The sequence below is a fragment of the Mytilus trossulus genome, chromosome 6, assembly GCF_036588685.1.
Source record: "Mytilus trossulus isolate FHL-02 chromosome 6, PNRI_Mtr1.1.1.hap1, whole genome shotgun sequence".
In the NCBI taxonomy this organism is placed as follows: Eukaryota; Metazoa; Mollusca; class Bivalvia; order Mytilida; family Mytilidae; genus Mytilus; species Mytilus trossulus.
The window spans coordinates 13,625,359-13,640,303 of NC_086378.1; the positions used below are offsets into that span (position 1 = coordinate 13,625,359).

General features: G+C 30.1%; 1 protein-coding gene across 1 annotated transcript; it reads left to right on the plus strand.

Moving 5' to 3' along the window:
* The first annotated feature begins 91 nt into the window (after window positions 1-91).
* Window positions 92-14,209, plus strand: LOC134720826 (uncharacterized). The gene is made up of 9 exons (XM_063583363.1): window positions 92-223; window positions 1,584-1,773; window positions 2,185-2,345; window positions 3,344-3,489; window positions 4,471-4,573; window positions 5,856-5,960; window positions 6,955-7,086; window positions 8,215-8,431; window positions 9,901-14,209. Exons 1-9 carry the CDS (start codon window positions 110-112, stop codon window positions 10,212-10,214), a joined length of 1,482 nt encoding a protein of 493 aa, XP_063439433.1. The 5' UTR covers window positions 92-109; the 3' UTR covers window positions 10,215-14,209.
* Window positions 14,210-14,945: the final 736 nt, after the last annotated feature.

The window sequence follows — 14,945 nt, forward strand, 5'->3', positions numbered from 1 at the left end:
AGCATATGAATTCGCGCATTGTTGATGGAACTACTTTGCTCGCTTTGTTTGTGTTGTGGTTGTAAATTGGTCACGTGCAGCTGATCGTCTGTCAATAATCAAACTCAAGATGTGGAAGATAGACGCAGGGGTTTTAAAAATTGGTGGCAAACAAGCAGTTGATGAAAATGGAAAGAAATATCCGAAGGTTAAATCCGTCAAAGAGAGTAAATTTGTCTACTTGGTAAGAATTTATTAGAAATCAATCGGCTTTAGCCCACGAACTTGCGAGTTCGCTACATTTACAACTATCGGCTCCCAACTATCAATATTCTCACAATATTAAAGTATATTTTTATCCTATTTAACTTTAAAAAATGTTCAATGTCCGATTTATAATCTGATTTTAAAGTACAGGGCATCGCTTCTTTTTAGATGTCGAAATGAATGTCGTCTTGTTAGACAACAATTAGATCTGCGCATGTGTCAAAAGTTAAAATTAAACTTACAAAAATTCCGAGTAGGCGTAAACATAAAATTATTGTACGCACATACATTTAGTTGATTTGCATTCTTTATTAACAAGAAGACAACACCCTTAATGATGTACAAAAGTTAAAGAATTTGATGATAATATGATCACTCTACATATATATGTAGCTATTTTTATATAATAAAGAATAAAGATATATATACAGATCAAAGCCCTATGTGGGCGGAGTTACCGGACTACATCGTATAAAGCAACCAGTATTTTTACATGTGTTTATTATGGAGTTCTATTTTTAGAAGGTATATAAATATCGAAAGATATACATAACCCTCCCATTAATTATATTATTGTATACTTGATGGATATAGCATTTGAATGACACACAGAGACCAATAATATAAGGGTATCCAAATTGCACCTATTCAGAAAAGAATAGCAACGGAAATCTTACAAGATTTTCTAGAGACTAAACAATTTTTATTTTTATGATTTGATACTCAACATAGGTAAACATATTTACAGATATACACAAAACGTTCACAGTATTTATCAACAGATGGATGTTAACTGTAAAAGCAAAATGTACGAAAACGTCATCTTTTTTAAAATTAGCAAAGACAATGTATTATTAAAATATGAAGAGTAAGCATGGACTAATATCCAATTGTTCAAAATATTTTAAAGAAATTAAACAGAAGCTCGGTTATTAGACTTTTGACTATGTGAATTTAGGCATAGATGCAATTTGGGTACTCCTCATTACAAAATCATGAATAGTTTGGAGGTTGATTCAACCCCAATTTTTAATGACTCAATATAGATTAAAAATCAAACTGGTGTACCTAGACAGTAAAGAAGGATAGGGCTACAAAATAAACACAGAATGGACATTTTTTTCTTGATCATAAAAAAACGTAGGTGAAAAAACTGTCAAAATAGGTGTACCATCACCTTCGAAACATTTATAATTGTGTTATAAATTATGATTATTGAAAATAAAAATCAGTAATAATGGTATATATACATAATTGACACATTCCCTGATTCCATTCTGTATTCTATAATGTGCATGTAACATATCAAGATAAGCATATGTATTCTTTTTTTGTAGATTTATTTCATTGGTCAGAAGAAGGGGCTTAAACTGGGCAAAGACAAATATACAGGTTCCATTGAAGTAATCAAAAGTTTTCAGGCCAAACCCTCCAGAAAAATAACCAAAGAAAAAGAGAACAGACTGCCAGAAGTAACCCATATTGAGCCCAGTTTTGGTAAATCTGTTGAAGATGATAAATTGATTGGTAATTTATTTGAAATTTTGAACTAGCATATGAACAGTAGGAATTTTAAAAATAATTTGGTTCTTACAGTTTTATATTCATGTATGTAATTGTATTTCATTAAATTATCTAAAATTGAAGACAATTACAAGTATTTTTTTAATCATTATATAAAGCATGATAAGTTGATAATGTACAAAAATATATTTGCCTGGATTTTGTGATCTGCATATAAAATGGTATTTATTTTATTATATAATTCCATTCTCAATTTTATAAAGCTTTTTTAATTGACTTTATAATATCACTGTGGACATATTAAGAAGCATGCAATTGATTCTTATCATTATCAGAAGGTGTAAATCAAAGAAATGTTGTAATACATGCAATTTATTGTAAGTCATTATCAAATAATTATTTGTGCTTTAATAGGTGAATTTACTGTTGATGCTCAGACCCTTTCTAGCCCACCACAGGAATATTTATGCAGGACAGTAAGAGAGGACTGGGTTGTGGAGATAAGAAATAAGATACGTGAGCAAGCAGCAATCCCACAGGGGACACATCTGCCTGTGCTAGTGGACCCATCACAGGTACTTTTAAATACTAAAATTTGAAACAAAAACTGTATTAATATTTAGGGTTTGCACTCCAGGCGTGTAATGTATAACAGTTGATTAATAATCAGTATAAACTTATCAAGAATAAGTGTACATTTTTTTATATACATGTCCTTGTACTTTTAATGCATACGTTTTGGTACCGTTAATCTTATTATTATTATTAATGTCTTGCTGTAGCAATAAGTTTTATCCTTGTCAGTTTGTATAACCTAAATTTTGTTTATGATCTCCAACTTCAGTTTGCCTTAATCATATTGTTGTAAAACTAAAACACAGTGCTTATTACCAGAAAACACAGAAAAAATTTAGAATTTTAGTGGTGTCACAACACTTTTGCCGTTCTAGAGATATGCCCCCTTTACAAATTGAAAAATTGCTGAATTTTTTGTTTGTTTCTGTAATCTAATTTTCGGTTGCCCACTCTAATTGTTATTTAATTCAAAAACAATTCTTATTACTACAAAACTGAGATCAATTACAATATATACAAAATATAATGATATAATGTCATCATCTGTGTCGTCCAAAGAAACATTGGTTTCTGGACAATAACTTTAGTTTAAGTGATTTTCAAGATTCAGGATGATGCTTTGTGTATAAGTATTTTGATTGCTCTGAAATTATACCACAATGTTTAATACCACAAGTAGAAGGTTGGGATTTATTTCCGGGGTTATGGGTCCAACAGTTAATGAATTCAGGGCCAAAAACAACAATCATTGTAAAGCCTGAGAGTGTAAGTGTATTGATCTCTCTGTACATAGTTCCAGGATTGCAGATTGTATATTAAAATTTACAATAATTTACACTCTATAATGGTTAAGTTTTTTTTTTTAAATAAGTACAAAATATAACTAAAATACACTAGACTGTTTCAAAATACAAAATTCTTTTCTACTACTTAATCTGTCATATACACAATAAAAATAATGAGAAAATGTTGATATGCATATTAACATTTATTACAGTGTTCTGATCCTGACAAATTTAGAGGACAACTCCTAGAGAGTAATTCAGAAATAAAATCTACTGATTTTACTCTTTACTTGCTTGGTGGTAATCACCTTGTGGCTGCTATCAAGGGATTACAAGAAGAAGGAATTAAAGGAATTGGGTAAATTGGTTTTATCACTTTAACAGTAGCCATGTAATTTATGAATGTTTTTAATTATGGTATTTTTTACATATATATATATATATATTACTGATTACAAATGTGTCGAGGTTTGTGATTGGATAACAACACCGAGATGTCAGTATATATTCAGGAAACTGCCAGGGTATATACAACGTTTTTATCCCTGATTGGAACCTCAAAAACATCATCATAACACAAGTAACTATATTGTGACGTAGTCAAAAGCTATCAGACTATCAGAGATTCACAGAAAAAATAATGACTTGCTTCAGTCAATAATACATTTTTGATACAAAAACACGCAATTTACACTTTTAATACTTAAATTTAATGTTAAAAGTGTTATTATAAATTATTACATACACGATAAAATTATGATCACAGCAAATTAGAAAGTCCTTCACGTATACCGAACATATAAGGTTGGGTTTTTCAACTTATATATATGTGTTTTCAATAAATACCTGCACTGGAATAGCATTAAGTCAGTGGTTATCCGTAATATATGTGTAATTCAGGTCTCAGAAAGGGTATATACTGTGACATTCCCGGCTTAGGGGAAATAAACTCAAAGCCGGGAATGTCACAGTATATACCCTGTCTGAGACCTGAATAACATATAATATACGGCTGCAGTGCAGGCGATTTGGTGTCACAATATCACAGTAGCATGGGTTGGAAACCCGGAGAGGGAAGAACCATAAATTTGGAAAGCAAATTTACAGATCTAACATTTACAAATGCAGGTGACTGATACTTTTGGCCAGAGCATATGAATATAGCTGAAATTTGAATAAAATAAGATATATGGGTTTTTAGATTTTTACACACAAAAGTTTTCTTAAAATATAGAAAAATACTCAAAGAGTGTGCATGCATAACTTGAGCAAGACTAAATTCATATGCCTAGCTCACAAATATTGGATGTTAATTATTTATTTAGTAATTCCTTTGCAGAGAATTAGATGTGTCAGTGTATGTAGGTTTAACACCAGAGGAAGCAAGACTGTTAGGCAACAGACATAACTTTCAAATGTCAACTTTGCCAGTGACATTTCAAGTAAGTCGTTTTACCAAAAACCTATTTCACTCTTTTAATCAACATATTTTTAGATTTCTTATTCCGTAAAAGCATAGAAAAATTGAACTTCATATAGTATCAGTCCAAAGTTTGAAGTGCATAATAAATAATTTACAGTACTGGACCAACACTAAAAGAAACACACGTATCATACAATGAAGAAGAAAATCATTAACAAATATTATTACATTGGTTGCAATGAATTACATTGATTTCCCAGTTACATAAAAACCGATAATTTCACATGCAAAATAAGCATGGTTATTTCACTCTCTGACGTCATACAACTATAGGCGTTGTCAAGAGGTCAATAACGTCAGATGAAAACAAATTGTCAATGTGTAGTAGAAAGTTATAATAGTTCCTTACATTTTCTACATAAATTTCTAAAAAAAAAAATCATTAGACAATGTAATCAAAAGAAAAACTAATTAAAGAAATCAAATATCGAAAAAATATTTAACTTGTGACTGAAAAACACTGATAATTAACTCTGACATGCACTTCAACATTCGTAAATAAAAGTGTTGTTCGGTCATTCATTGAAAACCGATAATTTCACATGCGAAATAGAGGTGGTTATTTCCCTCTCTAATGTCATACAACAATAGGCGTTGTAGATAACTGCGGATTATAACAAATTATGAATGCATAGAAAAAAGATATAGTTCCTTACATGTTTTTACATAAATTTCTTTAAAAAAAAAATCATTAGACAATGTAATCAAAAGAAAAACTAATTAAAGAAATCATAAATCGAAAAATATTCAACTTGTGACAGAACAACACTGATAATTAACTCCTGTGCTTTGAGCATTTGTAAATAAATGTGTTGTTCGGTCACTCGTTGAAATTTTTTTCTTTATTTCAATACTTCAATTAGTTATTCTATAAATACCAAATAGAAATAATTTAATTTTGGATGTTACATGTCTTTTGATTGGCTGACATTATTTTGTCATCAGCCCATAGACATAATTTAGTCATGTAACTGTGATGTTATAAACATTTTTTCATGGTTTTCTACAGTTTAAAATGGAATTAAGAATTAAATTATAAAAAATGACTGTAATACTTTTTCTGTCAATTCGAAAAAAACATAAAAAATGTGATGCACACTGTTATATAACCTGCTACTCATTTTATTCAGTGTGCACCAAATTTTTTATGTTATTTCTTCATAGACAGAAAAAATATTACAGTCATTCCTTAAATAAATATTAGAATGCAACGTTTAAAAGGTTTACTTCTTATATTGTAGCAAAAAGTAGAACAGGCCAGGTTGTATTTTAAAGCAGGTTCCAAAGGAAAAGACTTGGTGGAACAAATAAGAAAAATAAATATGCAGACAGATATCAATAAAACAGTAAGTGATCTTAGGCAGTCACTGAGAAATTTTTCACCAACATTTTAGAGAGAGAGAAAAAAAGATGAATATGAGACAAATTATCTTTATATAAGTAAGCTATGCACTGTGATCAGTTTCAGATTCAAACTTCCTGTTCCTGCTTCCACTAATACCTATTTTTAGACTAAATTATCCACTTGTGGCGGAGGTATCATCAGTGAGCAGAAGCTTATAGTTTAACTTGTATCATACTGTGATTTATGTCCATTCGACATGGGAATAGACAGTATATTTTCAATATATTTATATCGAGGATATGCAAGGTGTAAAATGTTGACAAATGATATGCCTGTCCATGTCAAGATTGGAATATACCCAGCACGGAATGATATAGTTATTTCAATTTTTATAATCAAATTTGAATATTTGTACATCAAGGCAAACACATATAACACAGTAGCTATTTTTACATGAAACACAAATGTCAAAAAAATGAACTGTTTAACTATGAGATAAATGTCATGAGTGATATTAAATATGGTGACAAATTCCCAAGAAGTCAAAGTTTTGAAGAGTGTATAGAACATGGTCCATGTAAATCTTCCAGTATTTCAAACAAGAGTGATCATAATATTTAGGGTCATATAAAAAAGAACATGTGTTATGATTGCCAATGAAACAACTGCCCAAAAAAGACCAAAAGGACACATACATTAAAAACTATCGGTCACAGTACATCCTTCAACAATGAGCAGAGCCCTTACCGCATTGTCACCTATAAAAGACCCCGATATGGGAACGTAAAACAATTCAAACGAGAAAGCTTACATCCTTAATTATATAAAAAATGAATGTGTACAATATGTAACTAGAATCAGTTGGATCAAATAACTCCTACTTAGTTTTATGAAGTATTTACCTGAAATAGCCTTTGTAGCAAATTTTAGGATGAATGTAAAATTTGTTAATTCTACATTGGCATTTAATGTTATATATTTATTTTTTCCTCCAGAACTTAACTGAAGACAGCTGCAGTACTATTAAAAGCATGGCGTCATACTCTGAGAGATGTTTTGTTTATTTTACTAGTTTAGTGAAAAAATTTGAAGCTAAGCAGGGATGTCATAAGAATATTCCACAAAAGGTTTGTAAAATATATGTTTATTTTCTAACAAAATCAGTAAGTTTGTGCCTTTCACAAAAGTTGCTGGATTAGATTTGCACTGTCTAAGGTTGTTACTTATTTTCTGTACATTCTATAAATGTATATAAATCATATTGGCAAAGTCTAACAAAGGTATGATGTGTCAATGATTTAATTTGAGACATGGTATTTTTTTTTATATAATCTGAAATCTACCCCAACTGTTCATGGTTTTACACTTTGATTTCTTAATCAAGCTGAAACAAGGTATGCGAAATAAAAAAGGAATGAAATACTGCCAACAGTATAAATAAAAAGAAAATATGTCTACTGTGCACTGATTGATGGTGACTTTTGTGGAAAAATAAACAATAATTAGACAATATACGTATAGTGCCTTGAAATATGAAATTTATTTGCATGAGGCTTAGAAACGGGAAAATGCGATGTTCTACCGAGCATTTTCCCGTTTCGTGCCAAATACAAATAAATTTCATATTTCAAGACACTATACGTATATTGTTTTTATACTGAAATCGAAAAAAAAAATGAAAAATGAAAAAAACATGTAACAAAAATTGTTAAAAAAAGTGTTTGGAATTTCCCTCTTGAGGTACCATTTTGGGGTATTTCCCTATTAGCCTAGTCCAGGTGGTAAGACATTGGCGTATTAAGGAATTAGAAAGGTAAAATGAACTTAATTAATAACATTTGATAAACATGATATATAAATAACCAATTTGAAGACATAAAAGTTTAAATTGAATAAGTTTGACCATTGTTACTTTACGTTGTCATGGTCGTGACGTGATGTTGTTGATGAAATACAATAAGGAGGCGGGGCTAATAGGTCAGTTGGGGTCATTGACGTATAAAGGTAACGTTTATACGTATAGCTTTATCTGTACAGTTAACTAGCTGATTGCAGTATAAAACACAATAACATCAATAGAAGTGACGTCATGAACCACTATGAAATTTACAAACCCTTAGTAAACCATATGGGTAACCTGGTTACCACATGACACTCTATGTAAAGAATTTACTACACCATATAACTTTTATTTAAATCATCTGAATTATTCAATTTTGTTATTAAATTACTTTTAAAACCATTTTCTGTTACAGCTATTTCGGGCTTTACAAGGCCTTTCTGAGGAGGCCACATTTTCGTACTTAAGCCTTGCTGCCGAAGAGGGTTTGGAAAAAGCAGCTGGAACTGTCGATAGGTTGAAGGCTCGAAAAAGCTTACAGACATTTTTATGTCAGACAGTTAAGATAAACACCTGGGAAGAGGCTTACAAAACATACCCTGAGGTGTCAAGTAAAATTGAAGAACTAGTTGGTAAGAACATAACTATTTTAAACCTGATTTTTGTGACAAAAATGTCGGTTATTGATTTGGGGATGTACGGCGAGTGGGCGGCAATCAAATGTTGTCCGTGCATTAACTCATGAACCATTCAACCAAAGCTTTTAAAATTTTAATATGTTGTAACTGACAACTAAATGAAGGTCAAGTTCAATAATGGCAATTTTGACTTTTACCGTTCAGGAGTTATGGTTCTTGAATGATTGAAAAATGGAGTTTCCAGTTGTGTCCGTGCATTAACTCATGAACCGTTCAACCAAAGCTTTTAAAATTTTAATATGTTGTTACCGATGACAAAATAGAGTTCGAGTTCAATAATGAGGATTTTGACTTTTACCATTCAGGAGTTATGGTTCTTGAAAGATCGTAAAATGATGTTTCCATTCACGTTGTTGCATTTACACATGAACCATTCAATCTAAGCTTTTCAAATTTTAATATGTTGATACTGACTACAAAATGGAGGCCAAATTTGATATTGACGATTTTCACTTTCACCATTCATCAGTTATGGTTCTTGTGATATTGCCAGGACACAAATAAATATTAATTAATCAATCCAGTTTGCTGTCGTTGTGACAGCCTCTTGTTAAATATAGGAATCATATGTTCAGTCAAACCTGTTTGAAATAATCATGATCATCAAGGGAGAGCAAACATCTGGTGATATTGTCACTTGCATGAGAGGCACTATTATGGGGTTATTGCATGAGATGCACCTGATATGGGTTATAAGCCCAAGTGTGAAATTATGGCTTGTGTACTTCTGCTCATTTCACATACGCAAAAAAACATGTATAAAACAAAGGAGCTATCTAAAAAAAATATTCATATAATAATAAAAAATTTGACGTTTGGATTGAATTGAGAAACTGTACTCAAACTAACTGTTGCGTCAAGAAAAAAAAACACAGCTAAATATAGAACAATAGATAGTTTCATTTTTGATACTGACTATATCATGTGGAATATCTAGACGAGCCCGTCATTATCAAAAACGAAACTACCTGTTAATCAGTTTATCGGTAATTATGACGTCACACACTGTATTGCCTGATATTTTCAGTGATACAGCCAGTATACTACGTTGATACTTGAATATATTAGGCAGTAGGATCAAAGAGAAAATATATGAATTACAAATAATTTTATTTCTTGCACATTCATCACACATATAAATCTGTTATAGTTAAGTTGAGTCCTTACAATTATACATTGTAACTAAAAGTAAAAAACACAATATGATGAAAAAGATTTATATGTTCAGCTTGTCTATTGTCAACAAATTACACTCTGCCTACCTATTGTTAGCAAACATCCAAGCAAACAAAGCAAGCAAGTTGATCAAAGTTTTGTTTTACATGCTTTTATGGAAGAGCTGTAAATAAGATCTAGACATTGGTTTTGAAAAAAATGAGTTTGATAATCATCTTTTATTTCAGAAAAAAAAATCAGACGCAAATTTGTTCCTGAAGTTTTCACTGCCTACTGCAACTCACTGACAGCAATACCAGTGTGTAGTAATGGTGAAGAGTCAGAAGTTTCTGCTCCAGAACAAGTGGACATAGATGAAGCAGCAGCAGCTGATACACAACCACCTGTTACTCAATCCTCACCTCAAAATTTTCAAATAAATATTGTTATAAAAAGTAAGGGAAAGGAAATTGTAATTACTGAGGAAGCACAGAAAGTTATTGATTTTCATAAATCTATTTTAGATAAAGCTCTTACAAAAGTACTTCCTTTGGAAGAGTAAAGTAATTAAATATTAATGTAATTTATAATTCACTTCTAAACAATTTTCTAAAAGCTTCATTATAATGTCCTCCATTATATACACTAGCTGTAGTGTAATAGATTAAAAAAAAATAATCTGAAAATAAATATCATTTTCTTTGTAAAAATAGAATAATCAATTAAGATTAAGCGAGGACTACACTAGTAGATAGGAGTTGACAAACTTATTTTGAAATGTAATTTTGATTGGGTCAACAGTGGAAATCACATGAAATTTTTTACATTGTCCCACAAAATAAAAATAAAAAATATTTCGACTTAAACGTCAGATAAAAACAGACAAATTTTTTACATTTACTCACAATATCCTGCTCCTGAAAATGTTAATAGATATGACTCAGAAGCTGAGACACAAACACCTGCTCCTGAACCTTCAACTCAAAACTTGATATTGATATTAAAACTAAGGGAAAGGAAATTGTAATTACTGAGGAAGCCCAGATAGTTGTTTATTTTCATAAATCTATTCCAGATAAAGCTCTAACAAAAGAAGTGGGTTTGAAAAGTAAAATAAACCTTTAATGTAATTTATAAGTCAAAACTAAGGGAAAGGAAATTGTAATAACTGAGGAAGCCCACAGAGTTATTGATTTTCCTAAATCTATTCTAGATAAAGCTCTTACAAAAGAAGTGGGTTTGAAAAGTAAAGTAAACCTTTAATGTAATTTATAAGTCAAAACTAAGGGAAAGGAAATTGTAATAACTGAGGAAGCCCATAGAGTTATTGATTTTCTTAAATCTATTCTAGATAAAGCTCTTACAAAAGAAGTGGGTCTGAAAAGTAAAATAAACCTTTAATGTAATTTATAAGTCAAAACTAAGGGAAAGGAAATTGTAATAAATGAGGAAGCCCACAGAGTTATTGATTTTCTTAAATCTATTCTAGATAAAGCTCTTACAAAAGACAAAAATATTTACTTTGACTTAAATGTCAGAAAAAAATGTTAAAAAAATATACATTCATTCACAATGTCCTGCTCATAAAAATGCTAATAGACATGACTTGGAAGTCGAGACTCAAACACCTGCTCATGATACTTCAACTCAAAATTTTGATATTGATATAAAATCTAAGGGAAAGGAAATTGTAATTAGTAAGGAAGCCCACAGAGTTGTTAATTTTCATAAATCTATTCCAGATAAAGGTCTTACAATAGTATTGGCTTTGAAAAGTAAAATAAACCTTTAATGTAATTTATAAGTCAAAACTAAGGGAAAGGAAATTGTAATTACCGAGGAAGCCCACAGAGTTATTGATTTTCATAAATCTATTCCAGATAAAGCCCTTACAACATGTACAAAAGACAAAAATATTAACTTTGACTTAAATGTCAGATACAAATGTTACAAAAATATAAATTTATTCACAATGCCCTGCTTATGAAAATGTTAATAGACATAACTAGGAAGCTGAGACACAAACAACTGCTCCTGAACCTTCAACTCAAAATCTATTCTAGATAAAGCTCTTATAAAAGACAAAAATATTTTGACTTAAAAATCAGATAAAAATATATATTCACAATGTCCTGCACTGGAAAATGCTAATAGAGATGACTTGGAAGTCGAGACTCAAACACCTGCTCATAAAACTTCAACTCAAAACTTTGATATTGATATTAAAACTAAGGGACAGGAAATTGTAATTACTGATGAAGTCCAGAGAGTTATTGATTTTCATAAATCTATTCTAGATAAAACTCCTCAAAATTTTAATATTGATATAAAAACTAAGGGACAGGAAATTGTAATTACTGATGAAGTCCAGAGAGTTATTGATTTTCATAAATCTATTCTAGATAAAACTCCTCAAAATTTTAATATTGATATAAAAACTAAGGGACAGGAAATTGTAATTACTGATGAAGTCCAGAGAGTTATTGATTTTCATAAATCTATTCTAGATAAAACTCCTCAAAATTTTAATATTGATATAAAAACTAAGGGACAGGAAATTGTAATTACTGATGAAGTCCAGAGAGTTATTGATTTTCATAAATCTATTCTAGATAAAACTCCTCAAAATTTTAATATTGATATAAAAACTAAGGGACAGGAAATTGTAATTACTGATGAAGTCCAGAGAGTTATTGATTTTCATAAATCTATTCTAGATAAAGCTCTTACAAAAAAATCTGGCTGGGATCAACAGTGGAAATCATGTAAAATTTTTGCTATTATCCAACAAAAAAAAATATTATTCAATGGACTTAAAAGACAAAAATGTACAAATTAGCAAATATGAAAATATGAAAACATTTATTCAGGTATAACTTGTATTAAGCTGGGTTTTTTTAAAAGTTATTTACCTGTAGTCTTATTTTATAACATTTCTTTATAGTATTAGATTTTCTCATGCATTTTTCGGAAATAATTAATTTTGTCCACAAATGAATGTCTCAATTTTAGCAATGCTTCATACGAATATTCCAACAAAACCATTCAATTCAGATATTATTTCTTTCATCATACCTTTGTACACCTACTTTTTTGTTTAAAAAAAAAGTTATTTTTAGGGGTTTATTTTTTACAAAAACATGAACATTGTTATTGTCAAATAAGAAGACACATATTATAACAATTTTATGGACTATTTTCTTTGATGGGGATACACATTTTGTATCCATAACTCTTCCTAACACACAAAAACTTATAGACACTTTTTCAAAATCCTCAAGTTATAATGCCATTGTGCACCCCCTATTCTAATTTATGTTCAAATTGATTTTGGGGTTTCAAATACAAAACAAGGAGCTTTTTGCTCACAGTACATATATAGTTAATAGTTTTAACCTTCATGTCAATTGTGAAATTTTCTATTTCTTATCAATAATCAGTTATATTTTTATTCATTGTAGATGTAGTTAATTTATAAATACTTTGCTGATAATTGTATTTATACAAATGTCTTAAACAGATTTATTTTTGCTAAATAGATGTCAATAAATTGTTTGATCTATGAACATGGATGTATATAGTAAGAGTAGAATACATACTGTAATTTCCTTTTCATTTTTAAACTCACATTACATTCTCCATATATATCTACATGTCATGGTCATAAATGTTATAATATGTATTGAACACTTAGTCATTGGAAATTTAAGCCAAATCACACAGTAAAGATCCTACAATTACATTTTTTTTCAAGTCAAGTTTAATGTGCAATTCTGTAATATGCAAAGAAGAACAAAATATTTTATATGTTAACTTTGAAACAAGCAAAGAAGAACAAAATGTTTTTATGGTTAACTTTCATAGACATTATATTAATTTCTTTCATTCTAAAACTGTTATCGAGATTCCTGTAAATACATGAAGATATACCTTACATTTCTATATTTTGTCATGTCATACAGAATTATTATATTGAAAGCTGTTTGATCTAACATCTTTGAAGCAATCTTAAGCCTTTTGCAAAAGTAAAATATGGGGGTCCATGTGCTACTTTTTATTTAGCTCAATGCAGTAGATATAGATATTTAAAGTGTTTCACCATTTCCCTTTTCAGACTGGATTACTTTGTAGTGTTTTCATAATGCAACATCACCATGTGGTCATTTCTACTGTTTTTAATAACATAATAAATGTTTTGTTAATTATTATTTTCAAAGTCATTATTAAGAAAAAAAATAAACAGCCTTAATTTTGTCTTGAATATTATGTCCCTTAGATAATTTTCAAATGCTTATATCTTAGATCATACAGCATCTGCATTTTAACCTAAAATAAATTACTATGTAACTCACATCACCAGTTTGATGATGTAATGAATTTTCTGTGAATTGTTAATGCTGATCATTATTATTGTAAGACATATTCATTTATTTATTATAATCAAGCTAATTACAGCAAGAGTTGTCTATATTGTATGTAACTTTAACGTGTGACACAATAAAATTATATATTAAGAGTAAAATACACAAATATGAAATAAATATATCATAGAACTGACATTTTGTAATTTTCTATGTTCAAAGAAGCATCTTGTAATTTAGTACATTAAAAGTACAACCAAATAATTTTAACATTCATGTTCAAAAGTAAATCGAGAGCTGTGTAAATTGCCAAAGAGACAATTTAACAACCTCAGTATGAAAATTCATATTAATTTCAAACTACAACTAAGTGTATTTCACAGGATACGTTATTGTCTTCTATTTTATGTACCATACAGTACTTGTTATCATCACCTGGTCTGTGCAGCTAACAGGATTTATAACTTTATCTGGTCTGCACCACACATTGTTTATAATCTTTACCTGGTCTGTGTGCCGCACGGGATAGATAGTCTACACTTAATCTGTGCGACACACATGATTTATAGTTTTCACCTGGTCTGTGCACCACAGAGGATTTACAGTTTTCACATGGTCTGTGCACCACAGAGGATTTACAGTTTTCACCTGGTCTGTGCACCACAGAGGATTTACAGTTTTCACTTGGTCTGTGCGTCGCACAGGATTTATAGTTTTTAACAGGTCTGTGCATCGCACAGGATTTATAGTTTTCAACAAGTCTGTGCGCCGCACAGGATTTATAGTTTTTAACAGGTCTGTGCGCCGCACAGGATTATAATCTTCACTTGGTCTGTGCGCCGCACAGGATTTATAATCTTAACTTGGTCTGTGCGTCGCACAGGATTTATAATCTTCACTTGGTCTGTGCGCCGCACAGGATTTATAATCTT

Bases quoted from the DNA above. Each gene is read 5' to 3' on its own strand.
- LOC134720826 (XM_063583363.1), top strand. From the start codon at position 110: ATGTGGAAGATAGACGCAGGGGTTTTAAAAATTGGTGGCAAACAAGCA. The intron at 4,574-5,855 runs GTAAGTCGTTTT...CTTATATTGTAG, and splicing joins CTTTGCCAGTGACATTTCAA to CAAAAAGTAGAACAGGCCAG. The intron at 5,961-6,954 runs GTAAGTGATCTT...TTTTTCCTCCAG, and splicing joins AGACAGATATCAATAAAACA to AACTTAACTGAAGACAGCTG.